The 24923-nt window shown below is 29.3% G+C and overlaps 2 protein-coding genes across 2 annotated transcripts; both read left to right on the top strand.

Moving 5' to 3' along the window:
• The first annotated feature begins 38 nt into the window (after positions 1-38).
• LOC103852013 (MLO-like protein 11) lies at positions 39-7763 on the top strand. The gene is made up of 15 exons (XM_033284923.1): positions 39-1594; positions 1679-1736; positions 1815-2056; positions 2155-2271; positions 2351-2411; positions 2583-2677; positions 2751-2825; positions 2907-2992; positions 3071-3120; positions 3197-3237; positions 3313-3483; positions 3559-3594; positions 3681-3748; positions 3819-3879; positions 3966-7763. Exons 1-15 carry the CDS (start codon positions 1454-1456, stop codon positions 4059-4061), a joined length of 1398 nt encoding a protein of 465 aa, XP_033140814.1. The 5' UTR covers positions 39-1453; the 3' UTR covers positions 4062-7763.
• Positions 7764-19722: 11959 nt separating this feature from the next.
• Positions 19723-20433, top strand: LOC103852012 (stress-induced protein KIN2). Its single transcript, XM_009128892.3, has 3 exons — positions 19723-19859; positions 19956-20024; positions 20097-20433. The coding sequence occupies exons 1-3, from the start codon at positions 19800-19802 to the stop codon at positions 20169-20171; spliced, it is 204 nt and encodes a 67-aa protein (XP_009127140.1). The 5' UTR covers positions 19723-19799; the 3' UTR covers positions 20172-20433.
• The last annotated feature ends 4490 nt before the right edge of the window (positions 20434-24923 follow it).

The following is a 24923-nucleotide window of genomic DNA, read 5'->3' as shown; positions in this document are numbered from 1 at the left end:
ATATTTACATGATTTCAATTTATTTTTCATCAAAATATTTCTCAATCTTTTATAAATTAATATTAAAATTAAATACATGAGTAGATTTTCTGAGAATTCATTGTCTCGAAAAGAATTCCCAAAACTAAAAATGTTTATATTTTTTTGTTTGATCATAAGAAATAAAAAGTAGTTATAATTTCATTATCATTTTAGGTTATTTTTCCATATGATTGAATATGAAGTAAATATTTACCATATAAATTTAAGTTTTAGGTTATTTTGACAAATTGCCAAATAATTATATTCCCTTCCTTTACTTTCTAATTACATTTATTAGTTTTTCACACACATTTAAATAAAGTAATACTGTTTTAAGATACATATAATAAAATAAAATTTTATAAAAAGATAATATAATTGTGTAATTTCACTAAATATTATGAATTGATAATTAGTTTCTCTAAAATTTGTATAAAATAAATATAATATTATGTTATTAATTTTCAAATTTAAATTCATATATTAATTTTATTATAACTGTGTTTTGTAGAATTAAGTTTTAAAATACATTTACATTAAATAATACTCCCTCCGTTTTTTAATATAAGTCGTTTTACAGATATGCACGTAGATTAAGAAAACCATTAATTTCTTATATTTTCTAAACAAAAAAATCATTAATTATTTACTTAATCACAATTCAACCAATTGAAAAATAGAAGATATATTACCATTGGTCATACAACATTAATTATTAATAAATTTTACATAAAAAACCGAAAACGACATATAATTTGGAACAAAATTTTTTTTCTAAAACGACATATATATTAAAAACGGAGGGAGTATATATCTAATACCTTAAAAAACTAAATAATTTATGGGAAACAGTTACATTAACAATGTTTAAATTAAAAAAATATTTTAAACTAATGAAATATCGTATTTATATTATTATTAAGAAATAGAGGCTTTATTGTAAATAATAAGAACCGAACAAATGACCAGAAAAAGAGTAGTCAAAAGCGGGACCCATAGGAGTGAAAAGTGGAGAGTATCATGTGGGGAGAAGCTTGTCTTCGGGTATCTGTCTGAATCTTCCCTCTCCCTTTCCTTTGCTGTTTCTTTTTCTTTTGTCAACATTTATTCATTATTTCCATCTGGTCGGTTTATGTTTGTTCTGCTTTCTACACTGAACAAATTAATAATTTTAGCTATTCAAATTCATACTCACCTTAGCAAAACACTCTCTCTCAGTCTCAGCGACCTGTATCGGCGTTTCACTGTGTTCCTCTACCGCTGATTAATTGGGACTCACCACTAACTTTTCAGTTGCTCCGGTGATCGCTTTAGAGACACTTACACCGGAGGCGTTACGGGACTGCGGTTTCCGACTTTATTGGAGTCCACAAAAGGAATGTGAAGAAGTTGCAAAAATCAATCCTGAGTGTGAGAAATCAGATTTAAGAAAATGGGAGAAGGAGACGACAATGAAGCAGAGTCAAATGAGAGATCGTTGGCCTTATCACCTACTTGGTCTGTTGCTATAGTCTTGTCTGTCTTCGTTCTTGTTTCTTTGATCGTTGAGCGCTCCATTCACCGCCTCAGCACTGTGAGTAGTACTACCCTTCTCCATTTCAAATCACTTCCTCATGATCTTGAACCTTATTTCTTGACTTTTTGTTACTGTTCATAGTGGTTAAGGAAGACAAAGAGGAAACCTATGTTTGCTTCTTTGGAGAAGATGAAACAAGGTTCTCTTCTGATTCACCAAAAATGAAACCTTTATGTGTTTGGTTTTCTGAATAAATTTTTTTTTTCTTTTTTTTCAGAGTTGATGCTGCTTGGCTTCATCTCACTTCTTCTGACAGCTACCTCTAGCACTATAGCCAACATATGTGTCCCTTCGAGTTTCTACAACGACAGATTTGTTCCTTGTACACGTTCTGAGATTAAAGAGGAAGAGCTTGGAAACGAATCATCTGTCAAGAGGAATCTCTTAACCAAATCCTTCTTCTTCAGCATCTTTAAGAGAAGAAGGTTGGAAGGCATTCACCATCCTACTTGCAGCGAGGTTGTTCCATTAATCAATACTTAAATGACTCTAATCTTTAGACATTTTAGAGTCTGCTGTTCATTTCTTAGAGATTTTGTATATTCAAAATCTGGCAGGGGCATGAGCCGTTTGTTTCATACGAAGGACTTGAGCAGTTGCATCGCTTCATCTTTATAATGGCGGTTACACATGTTACTTACAGCTGCTTGACCATGCTCCTTGCTATCGTTAAGGTAGTATCTCTTTCTTCAGCTCAAGTTCTAGCTCATTTGTTATTTAATAATTGTTGACTGGCCTGCTTTTCTTATCCAGATTCATAGTTGGAGGATCTGGGAGGATGTAGCTCGCATGGATCGTCATGATTGCTTAACTGGTGAGACCAAACTTTTTGTCTTCATGATCACAGTGTTCTTACTAGTTTAGTTATTCACACTGGCATAGTTACAGTAACATGTTTTTTTAGCATTGATGCTGAGTTTGTTCAGTGATGTGATGGTTCATGTCTCAAGTGAGCTAAGATCTATTATTTGTGTTTTGGTGGCAGCGGTGACACGGGAGAAAGTATTGAGAAGGCAAACAACGTTTGTTCAGTATCATACATCTGCTCCTCTGGCGAAGAATAGATTGCTTATATGGGTGGTTCGTTTTTTATCGCATGGAAATATATTGTTGGTTCAAACAGACTGAGATGTCTTTGTTCTTATGCTTGCAGACATGTTTCTTCAGGCAATTCGGACATTCTGTTGTTCGTTCTGACTACCTTACTCTCCGGAAGGGATTCATTGTGGTGGGTGATAACTCTGTTCCATATGAATGTTTCAGTCTCAGTTTCAACAGTATATAAACTTTTTGTCTCTTTAATGAGCAGAATCACCACCTCACATTGAAGTACGATTTTCACAGCTACATGATTCGTTCTATGGAGGAAGAGTTCCAAAGGATCGTTGGTGTAAGGTCAGCTCTCCTACTATTTTAGCAAAATCATATCAAATAAAATGACTGAATAATATTTGCTTCAATGATCCTCTTCAGTGGGCCACTTTGGGGGTTTGTAGTTGCTTTCATGCTCTTTAACATAAAAGGTATGACTAAACAAATGTGAGCAATCTTCATATTGTATTAGGTTTAGCTTTAAATATTTGCCTCTTGATACTGCAGGATCAAATCTCTATTTCTGGATAGCAATCATACCTGTTACTGTAAGAACTACATTTTCATTTCAGCATTGCCTCTTTCTGAATTTGAAACACCAGCTTCCCACTTGTTTTTGTCAGCTTGTTCTTCTGGTTGGTACCAAGCTGCAACATGTAATAGCTACTTTGGCATTAGAGAATGCTGGTTTAACAGAATATCCTTCTGGAGTTAAGCTGAGACCTAGGGATGAACTTTTCTGGTTCAATAAACCAGAACTACTCTTGTCCCTTATCCACTTCATCCTATTCCAGGTTTGACATAACTCATCATCAAACCACTTTTGTATTTGTAAAACTTGCAGCTTATTTGCTTTCCATCTTCCACAGAACTCTTTTGAACTGGCTTCATTCTTCTGGTTCTGGGTATGACAAATGAACCATACATTGAATTGATTTGAGCTTATAAGTTTGTTTCTTCAACTTAACAATACATTTTTTTTTTCATTCAGTGGCAGTTTGGTTACAACTCTTGCTTCCTGAAGAATCATCTCCTTGTTTACTTCCGACTTATTTTAGGGTAACAAAACCTTTTTTTTCCTTCACAAAGTAGTCTCAAGACTGTTTACCAATTGATTTTCTCTTTGTAGGTTTGCTGGACAGTTTCTATGCAGCTACAGTACACTCCCACTATATGCATTGGTTGCTCAGGTAATTGAGAAAGCTTCTTGACTATAGATAATATCTGAAAACTCCCTAGAGGATATAATGGATAGTTTAATCTGTTTGATTCCTAGATGGGAACGAACTATAAAGCGGCTCTGATACCTCAGAGGATAAGAGATACGATTCAAGGCTGGGGGAAAGCGACCAGAAAGAAAAGAAGACAATAAGACATGGTTATTACGGCGATGATTCGACTGTTAGGACAGAAACAAGCACGGTTGCATCTATTGAAGAATATGACCATCAAGTGCTTGATGTTGCTGAATCTTTTACACAACAATAGAAAAAAGGAATTGAGCTTGAGTTGCAGCCAATCCAACCTCGTAATACTTCTGCTTCTGCAGCTAATGAATCTTCAAGTAGAGCTGGAACACCTCTTCTTCGACCTTGTGTCTCGATTTCTTCAGCAACGACCCCAGAGCTAATAGTAGAACCTATGGAACCACTCTCGAGATCATCTTCATTGCCAGTGTGAAGAGAATGATAAGATGAGTCACGGTTCTGAAGATTGGTTTAGAGGAGTACAAGTTTGTAGGAGTAATTTCAGTAGCAAAACATAAGGTCCTTCCTAGCTCCGAGCTGTCTGAATGAAAACATGTAGATTATAATTGAAAAGGTTCACATTCGCATTTGAACAAAAGAGAGTACTTTCAATTATTATGTATGTATTTAATGTACATGCAATCATTGTTCACGAAATTGTTGTCTCAATAAATTTAAAATTATTATGAAAGAAAAAGATACATAGAAGCTAGTTAAGCAATACATGTTTACTGCATAATCCTAGAGCTGAACATGTTTACTCGTGACTCGGCTTATACTCGTTTGCTCCGTACTGTCTTGAAAAATCAAGTATTTGGTAATTCAAATCGGATAACAAGTCAAAAAATCTTACTACTTGCAAAAAGAAAAGGCAAATAACAAGCGTGTTATATTTATGAATATTTGTCCCGTAACTTATTTTATTACTTGTTCAGTGTTCTGTTACATATTATTTGTTGCTCATTCTAAACAATATTTATTAACTGTTTAAAAGTACTTGTGCCTACTAACATAGTACCTATTAATCCTTGAAAATACTTGTTACCAGTATAAAAAATATTTGTTACATATATTTTGATTTCAAGTACTTACATGTAATCAAATAATCTTGACAAATACTACATTTTGGCAAGTAACAAATCAAATCAAGTAATTTGGAATTACTAATTTTGGAATTTTATGTATAATAAATATTTATTTCAAGCAAGAAAATACAAGTATCAAATCAAATTTTTTAAATCTCTTTTCAAAATAACATGTTGTGCTTTGATATTTCCAATATAATAATAAAATTCCTCTATATGTAATGATCATAAATATTCCTTATAAGCTGATGTTAGAAATTTAAATTATATATTATTTACATTATTTCAAATCTAAAAATCAAACAAATAAGTGTAATACGTGTGTAATTGTTTTTCATATACTTTTAATTAAGAATAAACTACTAATCTTCGTGAAGTAAAATGTTTTTAGTTCAACAATGCAAAAAATAGTATGATGTATAAGCTTCAAACTGAAGGAACAAATTTGAGGAAACTAATTAGGTTATAAACAGAGAACAATAAAATTAATCTACAAAGAGAAAGAAAAACAGATAAAAACAACAAAAACACACAGAAATTCACTAAGATGAAGAGAACTTTTGAAAGTGGATGGAAATTTGCTAAAGACTAGGTTGTTAACAAAGCTGCAGTCAAAAAGTTGTTGGCCAAGGAAGTACTTACAAGTAATCAAATACTCTTAACTATTTGTGAAAGTTGTTACTTATATTGCTATTTTTTTTCTCAAGTTTATCTTTGATTTTGCTATAAATTTTCTTTAATTTTAATATTTCATTAAGACAGAAAGAAAAAAAGACAGCAATTAATCACACTTACTTAATACACATTATATTATTTCTTTAACTTAATTCTTGAAAGTAGTTTTTACTGAAGTTGAAGCTTCAACTTCATCCCTTCTTCTTTCCACCATCTTCTTTATTTCCTCTACTACCATTTATTCCTTCATATTTCTATACGCATGTTGACTCTCCACACAGATAGCTTCTTTGTTAGCACAAAAAACTTTTCTAACAGGCTCCCACAAGTTCATTCTCATGTTGACCTTTTTTTTATTTTTCTCTTTGTAGTTTATTTTTCTTTGAGTTATTATCTATCTATTTATAACCTAAGAAATTTCCATTAATGTATTGCTTCAATTTAAAGTAATATACTTTTCATTTCGTATGTTTACACTAACCAAGTTAATTAGTCTCTTTTAACCTGTTTGAATTATAGTTGCTAAATTATAGTTGTTAACTAAAGAGTTTGAACCTGTTTTTTTTTATAACTGCATTTTTCCATTGTTAAATTTACAACAACAAAATTTAATGTTAGTTTTAATAAACCTATATCTAAATTTTTTTAGCCAATCTATAAAACTCAGATTTTTTCTATGATAATATAAGTCAATAATTCTTATTTATTTTAATATATATATATATATATATCATAGACTTATCTATCTATTTATAACATAAGTAATTTCCATTAATGTATTGCTTCATTTTCAAGTAATAGACTTCATTTTTGTCTGGTTAATTATGTTAATACAAATTATGAGAAATATTACATAAATATATTACAGCCGACAATTCTATCTGCCTTATTAGGATTACACAGTGTTGTCTATATTTGTATTTGCTTTTAAATATAAATATATATATATATATGTTTTTGCTTTTAATTTTCTTAAGTTTTTTAAATTTTATATTTAACTCTTTTATTGATTTTATATTAAATGGTAATGTAAAGATAGACGAACGGAAAATATTTTGAATCAAAATTCAAACAAAACACATGTAAGACATGTGTAATTGTATTCATATATTTTAAATTAAGAAACTAGTACGTAATTTATCATAAAGTAAATATTGTTAATTAAACCAAACAAAAGATGGTATGATGTATAACTTCAAAAATAAGCAATACATTTTGAGGAAACTAATTAGATTATAAATAGAGACAACATTGTGTAATTACAAGAAGAAAAAAATCACGAAAACACATAGATAATTGAAAAAAAAATATCAATATAACAAAGAAGGAATGTTGAGATTTTGTTAGAGACATTTGCTAACAAAGCAATATTTATAGAGTCGGGCAAAGAAATCTACAGCGAGATAGTGACATATTATTTCAACAAAGGTAAGTAACTTAGAGTTATATTAAACTCATAACCAATGTAATCATTTTTAACTTTTTAAAAAGTTTTTGATAAATGACTACACCATGAATTGATCGTATTCTAATTTATTTGCTTTTGGTATAATTTTTGATCCATGGTATTTTGCTTTCTTGGAAGCCCTATCGAGGGTTAAATCCAGGGACTTTGCCTGGTACTTCTTCTCCGACAGAGGCAATCAGTACCGCAACACTAATAAGCAGAGCCGGACAACTAGTTCTGGTTACTGGAAGATAACTAGTAAATCATCGTAAAGTAAAGTGTTTTAAGTTCAACAATGCAAAAATAGTTATGCATAAGCTTCAAAGTGAAGCAACGCATTTGGAGAAACCAAGAAGGTTATAAATAGAGACATAACACAGTGAAATTAATCTGTACGGAGAATTTAAAAAAAAAAAAAAAAAACAACACAAAATCACTCAAAGATGAAGAAAATTTTGGAAAATGGATGGAAAATTGATAAAGATCAGATTGTTAACAAAGGTGCAATTAGGCAAAGATGGCTACAGTAAAGCCTGTAAATCAGTCATAGATGAAAGTAAAAGTAAGTAAATTTATTATAATACGATATATAGTTAGATTATCAATTAATCATATATAACTAACAGTACATACAAGCTAGGCATTGCATGTTTACTACATAATGCTATTATACATCTCTTAAAAATAACCATAGTTGTGCTTTGATATTCTCAATGTTATCATTGAAATATTTTACTACGATTTCAGATCAACCCACAATTCTTTGTTATTATTTTGTTTGGAGTGCAGTTCTTCTTCTACAACTATCTAATTTTGTTTATAATATTTTTTTTGTTTTACATTTTTTTTATTTTCTCAAGTTTATCTTTGAATCTGTTTAAATTTTGCTTATATTTTGATTTTTGCACTTACCAGTTTCATTGATTTCGTGTTTAATAGTGATGCTAGGCATAGACTAATTGATGTTTTGCTTTTATTTAATAATTAACTCAGAAAGATGGACAAGAAACTGAAGGAAAGCATGCAGTAAAGTTGGATATACTCCCTATGTATCATTTTAAGAGGTGTTTAAGGTTTTTGCACATATATTAAGAAAATACAAACTTTTATGTATTTGGTTTTGGTTACATAAAATAACATTAAATAAAACTAATTCAACCAATAAGAAAAAGATATAGTATTTTTATAATTGGTCAAAATTTTTAAATGACATTAAATTTCACCTAAAATTGTGAAAACATCACTTATTTTGAAACAAAATCAAAATCCTTAAACACTAGTTAAACTGATACAGAGGGAGTATGTAGTATTCTTTAAATATTGTTTCATAAGTTAAATTGTTAAGAATACAACTCCCAATAACACTAATTTTAATAGATTTGTAGAATCTTTAAAATATAAACTTTTTAAATAACAAAAGATTTGTATAGGATTATAGAATCATCATACCAATAGCAATAAATTTTAGAAAGAATATGAAAATATTTAAGCCAATAACACTATATTATTTATATATATATATATATATATATATATATTCTTAAAATCATTAAAAATCTATTTTTTACTAATACTTTCTAAATAACAAGTTTTTCACAAGGGGGGGCGGATCCACAAAGAAAAGAAAAGTGTCAAATGGCACCTAAAAATTTAATAAAATGTGTTTTGTGCTTATATTGCTTATAGAAGTAGTAGCTCAGATGGTAACTTCTACCAAACAAACCCCAAAAATTCTAGGTTCCAATCCATCTTGACCATTTTTACATGTATTTTTCACTTAAACAGTATATTGACCGCATTTAGAATTAAGGCTAGGTCCGCCACTGCTTTCCACCATCATGCTTCGAGAGGACCTCTTCATGTGCTTCCTCCATTGAAGAACATGCAAACAAACTTCACCATTCTACCTACTCAAGAGATAACATGCAGAAGTCCAAACTGAAAAACCATGGTGACTGATTCTGAATTGGAATGAATAAAAGATCCACCGAACGAAGCCGACTGAAAATTAATTTATTTTGTGCGGACAATCTGCGGACCCGTCATGGACTCTATCCACCCACCCGCAAGCAGCATAGGTTTCACCCGCGAGACCCGCAAATTTATGGACATGAATTTGCTTGTTCATACCTGCCCGTCGTGGGTCTTCAATAACTGTCATTCCTCAGATGTAACACGAACATCATCAGCACTCCTTCTACTCCATGTTATGTCAAGCACGAACAAGCTCTTTTTTCATGAGCTTATATTCAGAACGTGAAAACCTGATGCATACTAAACTTTCAATCTCTGATGCATACTAAACCTGAAATCAAAGAATTTGAAAACAATAATTCTTCTAAAAAGATAAGAGTGAGTTTTTTTTTTTTGCAAATGAAGAGCAAGTTATTTTGAGCTTTTTTCATCTACCAGTGATAACTGATTCTAGAGTTTTGTTGATATTCTTTATGTATGGTCTAGGTTGCACGGGTACGTCACTTAGCGGCCGTCTCACGTACTTTTTTTTAGCAAAACCAGTATCTAAACAAATAATTTTGTTTTAAAGTTTTGAAGTAGCGTTCCCACCGTATCTATACTACATACAGTAGAACTTTTATAAACTAAAACTCGATAAATTAATAATTTCAATTTCGCTGGTCCCAACTTAGATCTGTTCAAAATTTGACACAAATTGATAAAATAATATTTTTTTAGAAAATTTTATTTAAATATATGATCCTACTAAAATTATAAATTAATAATTTATATGTATACATATTTTATATATGTAAGAACCTATTATTATATTATTTGATGAGATTTAGTAATATTATATCTTAAACCACATTTAAGTTCTATGCAATATATATTATATACACCAAATAATACAATTAAATTAATATAAGTGTCAAATTTTTAAAAATAACAGTTAATGTCTATATAGTAAAATCAAATATTTTTCTTATCTTAAAATAAAAAATCTACAGAATTTTTTTGTAAATTAATATCTTTATAAATTAATAAAATTTCAAAGTCCTAACATTATTAATTTATAGAATTTTTACTGCTTGTGTTCAAAAAAAAATAGAGGTTTTACATTATTTACTATTGGTTTATTTACTATTGGTTTACTATATTTAAAAATTGGATAAACAGACTGTGTATGAACTTAGTCAAGTAGTTTAAATAAACTTTTCATATATATACATATGTACATATTGATCGGATTCACAAATATAAACCACCACTAATAATAAAATGGTTCCATAGTTATAACAATGTTGAATATGATCTATTATATTCATGATTGAATAGGGTTTATAAGGTTTCATAATCATAACAAGTTAAATTTTATATAATATATATTCATATATAATAAAGTAAACTGAAATTAATATGGTTTTAAAAATATAAGCCAAAAATTTGCATATGGGGAAGATTATAAAGATTGGTTTTTTGGTTGTTGATTATTTCAACGAAATTTTTTTTGGTAGAATGTAGTAGATGGTAATTAGTGAAGCTCTAAATTTTAATTATTATGATAACTAATGATAAACCCATTTAAAATCATGACTTTCTAAAGATGATCCAAAAAATCATATATGAAATAAATCACGAATTTTGTTTCAATAAGATATATTTCCTAAATATGAATTTTGAAGTTTTTAATTTCTAAAAATTATTAATATAATGATTAAAGTCTAACCGAAATAATATTCTAACGCTTTTACTATATTTTATAGTTATCAACATTTTAATCCACAATTCTTGGCTATTTTACCATTATACAAGTTTTTATTTTCCTATTATCCAAATTCGTTTTAACATATCTATTTTATTTTACTTTTGTTTTGTTTTACTACCTCTTCAATTTTTTTTCTTTTATTTTTTTAATATTTAATTATTTTATTGATTTTATATTTAATCTATACTATTATTTACGAAGTAAATTTTTGGAATCGAGCTCTCACGTTAAAAGCTAGAGCGGTTAATATCGTTTATACCCTTAATGAATCAATTATATAAATTAGTCAAAAATAAAAACGAATTTTAATCCTATCTGATTAAATAAATGATTAAAATTAATAATAATCAAAATTATCTAAAATATAAATAATTAAAAATGAATTTCAATAAAACATAAGATAATTCTTAAATATATATCTAAAATAATATTCTTTTATTATAAAGTTTAAATTTTAATGATTGATCTATTTTTTAAAACATAATTAATAATTTATTATACTGGTTTTTGATTTAATAATTATAAACTAATAAATATCATTAAAAACACTATGCCCGCATGTGCGGACATAATACCTAGTAGTAATGATAAATATAGACGAACTGAAAATACTTTAAACGTAAAATTCAAACAAACACATGTAAGATATGTGTAATTCTATTCATCTATTTTATTTGCACAAATAATAGTGAAACCAAAATTTGTCCCATCCCTCATTATGCACCCACTAAACCACCGATCAAATCCCCGTCAAAACGTTTTACCCGATTTTATTATTTTTTCTAATTTTCCTTTTTGATTACTTATTATTAGGTGTTTTACCCGTACATGCGGGCATAATCATCTTACGAATATTTATTATTTTATTTCTTTGTTTCTCAAAATTTATACCAGTTATGTTGAAATTTTAGTCAAATTATTGAAAAGTAGATCCCACTTTTTTCTTTTAAATTCTCCATGGAGGAAAAATTTATAAGAAAAAATTTCTCTAAGCAATTTTGATAAGGAAAAAGTTGAACAAAAATTCATATTTTTTTATTGTTTTAATTCCTCAAATGAAATTTTATTTTTTATTTTATTCATTCTCTAGTGGACACCAACTAAAGCTATATTATTTTACGGATTAAACTTAAACTGGTTTAAAGTAAAATCAAGAAAATTTGTTTTGAACTCAGTCACAAGTTAAATTTTTATTTATAATTTTAAATAGTTAAATCAAACATTAAATTATTTATATATATCAAAAAAACATTCATCAAACTATGTACTTATCATTGTGTTAAAAGTTTTAAACACTCATATATTAGAAATAGTTTATAAAATATATTTATATAAATATTTTTGTTTGACTAATATTTAATTATAAATTATTTTATATCTTAATTTTTTAAATTTATAATAAAAATATTGTTTTCAAATAGCAACACAATATATATAAGAATTCTCTTAACTTTTAAATATATTTTCACAATTTTATTATATTAGTTTATAGTTAATTATTTAATATAACATATAAATTTAATATTATTAAAATAAAATTCGTGTTTTATTATATATAAAATTAATTACGGGTTTTGTGAAAATTAATAAATACTCTGTTAAAAAGTAATAATAATTTAGTGATCTATATAAAGGCTTAAAATCTAATAAAATATGACAAATAAGAAAATAAGAATTTTAATATAACATATAGATTTAAATATTATTAAATCAAAATTTATTTTTTAATTATATATAAAATTCATTACGGATATTGTTTTAATTAATAAATTAGTGATTAAGCTAAAAATTATTGATAAATCAATGACTAAGCTAAAACCTAATAAAAACATGAAAATAACAAAATTGACTAAAATCATGGAAAACATGACAAATAAGCAAAATCAAAATAATTATATATTTAATTACATATTTTATAGTTATATTATTTAAATTAATAAATTATGAACTCAATTAAAACTATTAATAAATTAATGACTCAGCTTAAACATAATTAAAACATGACAAATAAGCAAAATTACTTAAAATCATGGAAATAATGACAAATAAGCTAAATCACTTCATAAATAATAATATAGATAGATTAATAAATTAATTAGAAATTTCGAAATAGTTATATTATTTCAGTTAATCAATTAAATATTTAATTTAAAAATAATAAGAATATGACAAATAAGCAAAAATTATCTAAATCATGGATAATGTGACAAATCAGGAAAATCACTTCATAAAGCTTAAGAATAATAAGAAACTTTTGAAAGTTAAAATATTATAATTACAGTTCCAGTTAGAAATTTTGAAGTAGTTATATTATTTAAATTAATAAATTAATTAGAAATTTGGAAAATAGTTATATTATTTAAATTAATAAATTAATTAATTAAACTAAAACTAATAAGAATATGACAAATAAACAAAATTAGATAAAATCATGGAGAATGTGACAAATCAGAAAAATCATAGTTATATTATTTAAATTAATAAATTAATTAGAAATTTCGAAATAGTTATATTATTTCAGTTAATAAATTAAATATTTAAGTTAAAAATAATAAGAATATGACAAATAAGCAAAAATTATCTAAAATCATGAAGAATGTGACAAATCAGCAAAATCACTTCATAAATAATAGTATATATATTCTCTTTTTCCTCACCTTGCTTTCTTTTAGTTTTTTTGTTCATCGGTTTTACTGTTTTTAATTTATTTTTTTGATTCTTTGGGCCAGCTATCATATTATTATTAATTTTTCTTACGTTGCATTCTTATAGTTTTTTTTAATTCATTGGTTCTTTGGTTCTTTTCAATTCAAAATCAATTTTGTATTTAGTAATTTTTTTACCAAATAGTTTTGGTAGCTTGATAAATCATTTCTCTTCCTTTAATATATTTTTTTGGTATCATTTTATTAGTTTCTTTTCTTCTTTTGAAATATATAAAAAATATATAACATTATCAAATATAAAAAATATATACATATATATTTTATTAAAAATATATTAATTAATTTATTATTTTTTGTCTCCACTCAAAATATTTTCTAGATCCGCCACTGAATTGTTAGGTAACCTTAGTTTTCAAGAACACGAATCTTTACAGATTATTGGGTATTTAATCCAAGAAGTGAAAAATTCATCAATATTACTGGCAAGAAATTCCCAAAAGTATTGTTGGACGGATGCAAACTGCTTGGAACCTCACGTTGCTGGGCAGTTTTCATGAGACACCCTGATTTCACCATACATCTCACCCAAGTCCTTAATCCTTGGTCTTCAGAGTCATCTCCCAAAACCATTACCCTGCCTCCATTTACTGGTCACCTTGTTCTGCATGCCGAAATAGTCGGAAATGTTTCCTTGTCCACTTATCTTCCCAACCAAGACGATGATTATATAGTGAGTTTCACCTTTTTTGGATCCAAACTTTGTTACTGTATGCCTAATCGAGATTCAAACTGGACGATTATCAACATTTATTTCTCCTGCGAAATCAACTCTAGCATCATTTATCCTCGGAAAGACCAGTTTTCTACCTCCTCACTACAGGATGTGCCTACATACATGGCTGCCTTGGATCTCAAAAAGAATAAGAAGAATCCCAAATTTATGAGGTTTCAGTTTGGGGACTTCCCTTTGATACCACAATATATTTCTAAAATTTCAATCTTACCAACACAATATCAATTGATTCTACCTTTTGTGAAGATTTTTTAAGACAAATTATATATCAAAAAGAAAAAAATTGTTTGAAGTTTTGAAGTTATGATGTAGAGTTCCAACCATATCTATACTACATATTTACTATATTCTAAAAATTGGATTAGTAGACTGTGTATAAACTTAGTCAAGTAGTTTAAATAAACTTGTCGTATATATATATATATTGATCGGATTCACAAATATAAAACGCCACTGAAAATAAACTGGTTCCATTGTTATATCAATGTTGAATATGATCTATATTATTCGTGATTGAATAGGGTTTATAATGGTTTCATAATCATAAACAGGTTGAATTTGATATGATATAGATTCATGTATAATAAATTAAACTGAAAGTTATATGGTTTTAAAAATATAAGCCGGAAAATCAGAAAGATTGATTTTTTGGTCGTGGATTAGAGCAACGAAAAATATTTTGGTCGAATGTAATAGATGTTTAGTTAATGAAGCTCTTAAATTTAATTATTATGAAAATTAATGATAACCCCATTTAAAATCATGACTTTCAAAAATATGGTCTAAAAATCATACATTGAATAAATCACGACTTTTGTTTTAATAAGAAATATTTTCCTTAAACTCCAGATAAATGAATTTTGGAGTTTCTAATTTCTAAAAATCGTTTTTAATATAATGGTTAAAAGTATAATTGTAATAACATTCTGATGCTTCGATGATATTTTATAGTTATCAACATTTTGACTCATAATTCTTTGTTATTTTACCATTATATTAGTTTTTATATTCAAGTTATCCAAATTCATTTTAACATATCTATTTTATTTTCCTTTTGTTTTGTTTTATTTTTCAAGATTATATATATTTTTTGCTTTTAGTTTTCTTATAGTTTTTTATATTTAACTCTTTTATTGATTTTATATTAAATAGGAATGATGAACATATATAGAAGAACTGAAAAAATTTCAAACCTAAAATTCAAACAAACACATCAAAGACATGTGTAATTATATTCATCTATTTTAAATTAAAAAAATAGTACGTAATTTATCATAAAGTAAACATTGTTAATTCAAGTATTCAACCATGCAAAAGATGGTATGATATATAACTTCAAAAAGAAGCAATACAATTTGAGGAGAGTAATCAGATTATAAATAAAGCGATGCTCTGTTTTCTTGCCCTTTTAGAATCGGGCAGTCATTGTCAAATCGGTCTTAAGAAGACTTTGGTTTTCTTGACAGGGAAGAGTCCACATGGGGAGTGAACCGAGTGGATCATGCATAAGTTCTCCGACCTCTCCTTTCCGGAAGAAATGGTGCGCTCCTCTCTTTTCTTGTCCGTTAAAAAAAAATTAAAAATCATATTTTTGTAACTTTGTTTTGTCATTTGTGGATTGATTTTGCAGAGGAGTTACGTCGTTTGCAAGGTTGAATACACTAGCCCGGCGGACTCATTCTGTAATCTGCAAAGTGCTAGCGATGGGGGAGCAAGTACTAGTATGGGCCTGGTGGACTCATATGACTCCTCCGATTCATTTTGGGAAAGTCTTACAAAAAAAGACTGGGTGAGGAGGTAGTTGTAGACCAGATTTTCTACCTCCTCATAAACAAAATTAGATAGTTGTAGAGGAAAAACTGCATTCCTCAACGTTATCATTAGAATATTTTACTATGATTTCAGATCAACCCACAATTATTAGTTATTTTATCAGGAATGCAGTTTTTCCTCTACAACTATTTAATTTTGTTTATAATATTTTTTTGTTTTATATTTTGTTTTATTTTCTCAAGTTTATCTCTGAATTTGGTTAAATTTTGCTTATATTTTGAATTTTGCGCTTGATTTCGTGTTTAATAGTGATGATAGGCATATACTAATTGATGTTTTGTTTTTATTTAATAATTAACTTAGAAAGATGGACAAGGAACTGTGAAGGAAAGCATGCGGTAAAGTTGGATATATGTAGTATTCTTCAAATATTGTTACATAAGTTAAATGGTTAAGAATAAAAACTTCCAATAACACTAACTTTAATAGATTTATAAATCATTAAAATCTAAACTTTTTAAATAACAAAATTTTGTATAGAATTATAGAATCTATCATAATAACAATAGATTTTAGCGAGAATGTGAAAATCTATAAACCAATAACACAAGACTGCATAAAATTAAATCATTAAAAATCTATTTTCCACTAACACCTTCCAAACAAACCCAAAAAATCCAGGTTTGAATCCATCTTGACCCCTTTTACATTTTTTTTTACTTAAACAGTATATTGACCGCATTTAAAATTAGGGCTGGGTACGCTTCAACAGGGCGTTCGGTCGTGGCAGCCTCACTGCAACCAGCGATGAGAGCGAGAAGAGGCAATAATCTCTGCGGAAGCAATGACCTCTCCATCTGCTTCCTCCATTGAAGAACATGCAAACACTTCACCCTTCTACCTACTCAAGAGATAACATGCAGAAGTTCAAATTGAAAAAAAAACATGGTGACTGATTCCGAATTGGAATCAATAAGATCCACCGAATGAAGCCGACTGAAAATTATATTGATTTATTTTATGCGGACAATCGGCTGACCTGCGGACCGATCACGGACTCTATCCACCCACCCGCAAGCCGCATGGTCTCACCCGCGAGACCCGCAAATTTATGGACATGAATTTGCTTGTTCATACCCGTCGTGGGTCTTCAATACTGTCATTCCTCAGATATAACACGAACATCTTCAGCACTCCTTCTACTCCATGTTATGTCAAGCACGAACAAGCTCCTTTTTCATGAGCTTACATTCAGAACGTGAAAACCTGATGCTTTTCCAATCTTTGGATGAGATATTATTTACCATCTACTGATATTAGTAGACTATCTCAAAGGTACTTAGCATCTTTTGTTGTTGTATACATGAGTTCTTAGCTTTAACGAATAAACTAGATTTTGACCCGCGCTTAAAAGCACGGGTTTATTTTTCAAATTAAAAAAATATTTTAAATTAATTTCTATATAAAATAGTGTATAGGTCTAGGCACATTTATATGGAACCATGAACTAAACCACATCAAACTCGAATACACGAAATCAAAATTGAAACGCATTTCATAAATAAATGATCATATCCTATATCTATGGAGCCAAAAATCTAAAACTGAACTGAAAACCAAATAGGTACATAATTTTTAAATACAAATTATATACCTAAAATTAATAATGTTATGTAGTTTCCAAATAACCAAATATCTTCAAACTACTATTTACAAACCAAATTACACGAAAAATTGAATTATTCAAAAAAACCAAATGATCTGATATTTAAACTGAAAACCCCAAAAGATCCAATATTTTATCTATAAATCTGAAATTACCTGAAAAAACAGAATCGAAGCAGAACTGAATTGGATCCACATTTTTTGGATATTAGTCGGTTCCTAAGTTTACTACCAAACCGAACCAAAACCTCAATAACCCAACTGAATTAAACCAAACCAAATTTTGTAAATACATGAATGGCTCCTAAATTTCTAGAACCAAAAAACTAAAAACCCAAATACCCAAACCGAAGCCGACTGTTGGGGATTGATAGTGCATCTACATTTAGATGGTGCGAAGAAAGCATTATGTTTTTACAAATTATTTAACTCCTTTTTATTGGGGGTACACATATAATAAACAGACAAATTGAAATATATCGAGTGATTTATATCTGATCCAGACTCGCGGTTGAACCGATAAACCCTTGATGTATATAATATGGACTGACTTATGTTTTTCATGTAGCATTCTATCAAAGGTTCTTACCAACTGATATGTTTCCACAAAATTCAGATTTAATGAAAACATGTTAATTAAAGATCAGATAAATTAAAAAATTGTTAATTAACATATGAACCGACACCAATTACCCTCCGGTAAAACCCATAAAAACCTGATAACACTTTTTTTAAAAAATCATTAAACTTCTCGTATTCTTTAGTAATGCATAAAACTAAATAAACTATTTGATTTGTCCTTATAAAATCCCGGAAATATCTGATAACACTTTTCAAAAAGTTGATTAACTTCTCATGGTTTATAATAATACATAAAACTAAATAAACTATTTGATTTGTCATATAAAGTAAATGTATATGAAATGAGATTATAGTTTAGAAATATATGAAATAAAGTTTAGGATATATGGTTTAGAAGTTTATGGAAATATAGTTTAGGGTATAGGGTTTTATTTATACTGAAAATATGATAAAAATCTCTAGAAAATATGTATTTGAACAAATACATATATTCAAGAAAGTACATGAAAATGGTGAGAGTCAAATAAGTATATATTATATGGTTCATTTTATAGGGATTTGGTTTGTATTGAAAATATACATAATACCTTGAATATATTTTGTAAGTTCATATATAGATTTTAAAACATACATGGATAACATACCCACTAATTTAATCACGACCAGTAGCATTTTGTTTTTTTTATGTTTGGTTATTTATATAAGCTCAAAAATATGTGCATTTCATATTATTATTTGTTTTGACTTTTTCCTCGCTTAATGAAGTGAATAATAATGCATTCAAAATATTAATATGTGTAAAAGACTATGTTAGATGCAAATATATCGGTGATATAATGATGATAGGCAGTTGGGTTGTTCCCTATTAATATTACTGATAATTTTGATTAATTAATGTAAATATAAAATAAGACGTATTAATTTTCTAGTGAATATGTCCAACAACCTTGTTCAAGTAGATTTTTTAGAACTCCTTCCCTTTTAATAGTATAGATGAAGGATAATATCTATTTTGGTATTATTTTCTCAAAGTTTTGAATCTTATTTAGTGTTGAGGCAGACCATTGATGGAGTATTGGTTATATCTATTATACAATTGTTTATGTGTCCCTTTAATATGTAATACAAAAATAAAATGATAATGCACTACACAAAAAGGGTTATAAACAGAACTATATTAGACTATATTAAGTACATTGGAATTTGGAACAAGTCTATAACAGATTTGCTTGTCTCGTGGTCAACACCTCCCTCCCCCCAATCCGACCGGAGAGTACTAAGCTTAAAAGCCACGTGTTAAAGACTACACAGACTTCCAATAACAAAAATCCACGTGGAGGTAACGACAGGAGGACCCCACATGTATATAAACCTCTATGCGTAATGCTCTTTCTCAGAAGTCACAAGTTTCCCTTGCAAATTATAATTTCGTTTTTTAAGCGGAGATAAGAAAATGTCTAACAACAGTCAGAACCTGAGCTTCAACGCTGGCCAAGCTAAAGGCCAAACCCAGGTTTTGTCTATACAACACCGTTTATCTAAGCTTAAACAAATATTGTTTTTAGATTAATAATTAATATTAATTAGAAGTAACTAAAAATTGTTGTAGGAGAAGGCAAGCAACCTGATGGACAAGGCCTCCAATGCTGCCCAATCCGCCAAGGAATCTTTGTCAGAGGTCCATTTTCTTTTCTCATGCTTAAATATATTTTTATGAAACAATCACATATTTATGAGAATTGGAGCACAGGGTGGACAGCAGCTGAAGCAGAAAGCACAGGGTGCCACTGAGGCCATTAAGGAAAAGACGGGATTGAACAAATGAGAAAGCACGTTCCTAATAATAATTTATTTATTTTATTCCTACCATACTACTACTACTACTACTAATAATTAGATAGGTTTATCTATCTAAAGCCTAAGGATTTCAAACGAAGCCATTTAGGCAAAATCTTTTCTGGATTTTCTAAGTATATACAATATCTATCCAAGGGTTGTTGACTCTTATCTTTTGATTAATATGTAGCCTTGCAGTTATTTGATATTTATATATGTAATAAAAATATGTGATGAACGTATATTGAACACATGGAGTTTAGCTTATTTATTTTTTATTTAAACTTCTAAGTATTGCGACTCAGTTTTATTTTCTTTGTGGTGGAATTCATCATCTTAAATTTTCAGTGAAAAAAAAACAGAAGAAGAAATTAGCTTTGTTATATTCCGTTATACATACACACTACACCTGTATGTACATTACATATAAGTAATTAGGGTCAAAAAATATATCTTCTAATCGGTGCTAGCAATAGCATAAAGTCAAATAAACGACTGATTAGAACGTATAAAATTATGTTAAAATGTCCAATTGTCCATTATATGTTTTCATTGGTTATATATTTTGCTACATTGATTTAGAGCCATAAAGAAATTTCGGAATGTTTGGGCCGACCCTACTTTTTGTGCACTCTGAATCTGATCATTGATTCATTGTGGTATTTATCTACCAACAATAGAGTTCAAGAAGACTTCGAATTCCTTTTGACCGAAAAAAAAAAAGAAGACTTCGAATTCCTTGATGTTTTAAATAATAAGATCGATATATGCTTCGCTTTGCACATTTGTGTGCAATTAAGGAAATCTTTAATCACTGGATTCTGGAAAACACTAATGATTTGAAGTTTGAAAGAATTTGATTCTTCATGGAGGGACAACAATTTTCACCAATGGAAATTCGAGTCCCCACAATTCTTACTCTTATCTTTTTTTTTTCCTCTATTTTCTGTCTTCTTAATATTTGTTGACAACAAAGTAATCAAAAATAAAACGAATTTGATACGATCACCGTTTTTAACTTGTTTCCTCATGTGTTCACACTAATTTGTGTAAATGTTGTTGGAATTCATAAAACGAGAACATATTCGAGCTCATAAAGGTTATATTTCAATTTAGTTCCCTTTGTAACGTATCTATTTACATGTTGTTTGAGAATATAATACAAGCGGAAATATAAAAAAAATTAATCCTCAATATAATAGAAACTACAAAACGTAAATTAAAAAGCTTGCAATCTAATACGTAATGTAATTACATCCGGGCAAAGAACTTTATCCGGGTACATCATAAACAAAGTTTGTTTTACTTCTTCCTCCGTTGTCAATTTGATTTTCATTTGCTGAATAATAGAAGATGGGATCTTTTTCAAAAAACTTTCAAAATCTGAAAGTGAAGTAGTACCAAATAAGTCCTTAAAATAATCAACTGTTACTTTTTAATTATTCACTAATTTATTATTAATTATAACTTATAAAATGTTAAAACTCTACTTTTATTTTTTTGTAACATAAGATACTACTATCACTAGAGTTTGGCCCGCCCTACGGGCGGATTATTGACTGAAAGAATATATTATATCAAAAATTTATTGAACATTTCAAAATGTTTAATTTAGTAAAATTGTAAATAATCTTTAAACTTTAATGCCAAAAATTACAATTATACGACACTCAAATTTTTATTATTACAATTATACATTTCTACATATCATCTATTTTGATAACTCTAATATTTTGGTTGAAATAGTGTTTGTTATATCTTCATCATGCTTTTTTCGTCAATGTTTTAAATATATTTTTTTTTTGTTGAAAACTTGAAATGCTGAAATAACCACACATTGTAAATTAATTCTTTGTTACTTTAAGAGAATTAACGTTCTTGGTTGTTTGTAGAGCATATGCTGGTGTGAGAAGTCGTCTGTTGAAAGCATAATAGAAAGTCTTATAGAAACCGATGATTCAGGTCAGAGAAATTGTTGTGCGTCTTTATATTGTTTGTCTTTTCTTCTTTAAACCATAAACAAAAGGATTGGTTTCACAATGATTGATTTAGTTACTTCAGTTTGTAGTGATATGCTTTACTTTGATATATAATCATATTTTTATTTCCTGAATCTCTAGTTATTTATTTTTAAAACTATATTATTGCTTTTTTAAAGAAAAAACTTGTTATTGTATAGCTATGTATTTTTACTACAATTTTTTAGTTATTGATTTATATTTTAAGAGTAATTTAAAAGTGAATAAATATTATCATATGTTTGACTTAGTTTCGCTTCCGATTTTTATTAATTTGATTACAATTTTGACCAAAATACCTATTACTACAGAGACAGTTTCTCTCACAGAGAAGAAAATAGACATGTCTTTAGGTGTGTTGATGTCTTTTTGTAAACTCATACAAAGATGCGTACTTGTTTATTGCTCATGAACCTTCATATGTTCTTGTGAGCATAGATACTATTACCAAGATGTCAAAGAGCAATACCAATGTCAATAAAGTCAAGAAACATAGATCATCTGTAAGTAACGTGATAAGGTTTCTCATAGCTTTTCATGTTTAACTTATCCTTTGTAATGAATTTTAATGTCTCTTTATTGACCATTAGCATGTGCTTATTGCTTTGATGCAGAATAAGAAGGAGAGCATTAGTGCTGCTGCGGAAAAAAAAAACGCGGTGAAGGGAAGCGTTACATTGACTCAAGGACTGACAATCTGACATTAGACATGTTGGTGTTGTTGTTGTGTTCTCTTCTCGGTCAATTTATTGTTGGCCTAGCTGCTTTGTCCTATCATTTTTGAGATTTTTGTTTTTCTTTGCAGTTTAGTTTTGAGGTATATCATAATTTGAGGGTGTTTTTGCTAAGCGAAGGTCTAGTTACCTGTAACAATAGCCAAGGAAACCAGTTTCTTGTAACAACAACAGTTGCTCGGAAAGTTCTATCCTATTTTAAGTTGAGTTTACAGGAAGCTGGAGATTTTTCCTTCAGTATTAATCCATGCATTCCTGAAGTGTTGCTTTGTCTATTAAGATCTATTGGTGCAATGTTTCTTCTGATGCCCATGCAAACCTTTTCCACTTATTCGACCATTTATCATTTGCACAGGTCTGATGACACAGTCCAACTTGAAGAGACTGTAGTTTAGAAAGAAACAATGCCACTGGGATGAAATTTTGAGTCATGCTGGCTAGAATAAGGAACATACCCAAATGCGCTTGGAAACTGATCTAGTATGGGCAGTTTGATGAAAGCAATTATAACCTTTTTGCATTTCTGCAACAAAAAGATTTGGAGATTGCTTTTTTTCTTGATATGCAAATACAAAGTAGCAGCAGCAAATGGAGAAGAAGAGCTGAAGCAAGCAAAGATGAAGACATGAAGGAAGAGAGAATGAGACTACACTGCTGCTTAACAGAAAAACAAATAGTGACGCAGTGCAGGGATTATGGTTGTTCTCAAATGGTTTTGAAGAAGTATTCCATAAGAAACATGCCTTGGTGACTCGTGTTTGTTGCTTTTTTTCGCAAACGCTTCCTAACTTGCCGGGCTCGCTTCCCTGAAATATATGTATTGTTAAAGTCCATGTATTAGTTTCTGATCTCTGGACATGGACCCCAATGTCAAAACTCTCCTTAATGTACTTATTCCTAGCTTTTCCTCTCTCTGCATTAGTTCGTCCTAGTTCATTACATACACAACACAACCCAAAGATTCCAATCAAAAACTCCGAGATTTTTGCAATGATCAGATCTAATTACAGAGGAGATCGATTGACTTTTTTTTACCTGTGATCCTCCAGGGCTGTTGAAGACACCGAAGAAATGAGCAGTTGATTGAGGATTGAAACGACCATGTATTAACGAATTAGTTGGAGACTGAAGGATTCTGGGTATAACGGAGACATCATCTTCCACTGATCGATGTCACACCCTTCAAAGGCACACTCTTGAAGTCAAACAGACTCCTGCTCTCTGTTCGCTGATCATATTCTTCTCAAACGTCGTTCTCTCGTCTGAGCCGTTAATCTCTTATCCGGTAGCGATATCAGCGACTATCTCTGATGATGATGATTAAGTTGGGTGAATTGATCCGAGAGAACAAAACTTTTATATATTGAGCTACATGAGACCCAGAAACAGAACACGAAGTCTACGGAAACGAATCGAAGCTGTGGGAATCTTTAGTTGAGTATTGGATGTAGCAGTAGCCTTTACCCAACATGATTCCCATGATCCCTGCGAATTCCATATGGGTTTCTGGGAAAGCAAAGCAACCGCCGGAGATACTTCTTCCATTGATGAAATCTTAACTCTTGATAGATTTGTGAAGCTCTGAGATTTTTAATCTCTGGGGATAGTTGATCCTTTAATGGACAAAAGTGAAAGTGCGAGACAAAAATATGTGGGGAATGGGATGACTCGTTGTTGGTGTATATATACACCTTGTGAAAGTGGTGTAGAAGCTAGGGAAGTTGAATCGAAGATCAAGTAGTGGGAAAATTTTGTTGAATGCAGTAATAAATAGCTCCTGAAAGTGGAGCCGGAGCGGTACGACGGTGGTCTCAGCCGGAGCCATCCCTCTTACGATTCTCGTTAGGTTTTTTGATTCTGGATGTATTTAGGTTTAGACATACCACTATATATAGGAAGAGGATCAAGGAGAGGTGGAACAAAACATCCAAGATGAGTATAAAGATTGTCATTGATTGAGCAGAAAAAGGAGATTGGAGAAGACGGAGT

This window comes from Brassica rapa, chromosome A02 (assembly GCF_000309985.2).
Source record: "Brassica rapa cultivar Chiifu-401-42 chromosome A02, CAAS_Brap_v3.01, whole genome shotgun sequence".
In the NCBI taxonomy this organism is placed as follows: Eukaryota; Viridiplantae; Streptophyta; class Magnoliopsida; order Brassicales; family Brassicaceae; genus Brassica; species Brassica rapa.
The sequence above is the reverse complement of the archived record's forward strand: the minus strand, read 5'-3'. Positions and strand labels throughout refer to the sequence as shown.

Coding starts and splice junctions, on each gene's coding strand:
- LOC103852013 (XM_033284923.1), top strand. CDS start 1,454: ATGGGAGAAGGAGACGACAATGAAGCAGAGTCAAATGAGAGATCGTTG. Junction 1,737..1,814: donor TTTGGAGAAGATGAAACAAG/GTTCTCTTCTGA, acceptor CTTTTTTTTCAG/AGTTGATGCTGCTTGGCTTC. Junction 3,595..3,680: donor CTTCATTCTTCTGGTTCTGG/GTATGACAAATG, acceptor TTTTTCATTCAG/TGGCAGTTTGGTTACAACTC.
- LOC103852012 (XM_009128892.3), top strand. CDS start 19,800: ATGTCTAACAACAGTCAGAACCTGAGCTTCAACGCTGGCCAAGCTAAA. Junction 19,860..19,955: donor AAGCTAAAGGCCAAACCCAG/GTTTTGTCTATA, acceptor AAATTGTTGTAG/GAGAAGGCAAGCAACCTGAT. Junction 20,025..20,096: donor CCAAGGAATCTTTGTCAGAG/GTCCATTTTCTT, acceptor ATTGGAGCACAG/GGTGGACAGCAGCTGAAGCA.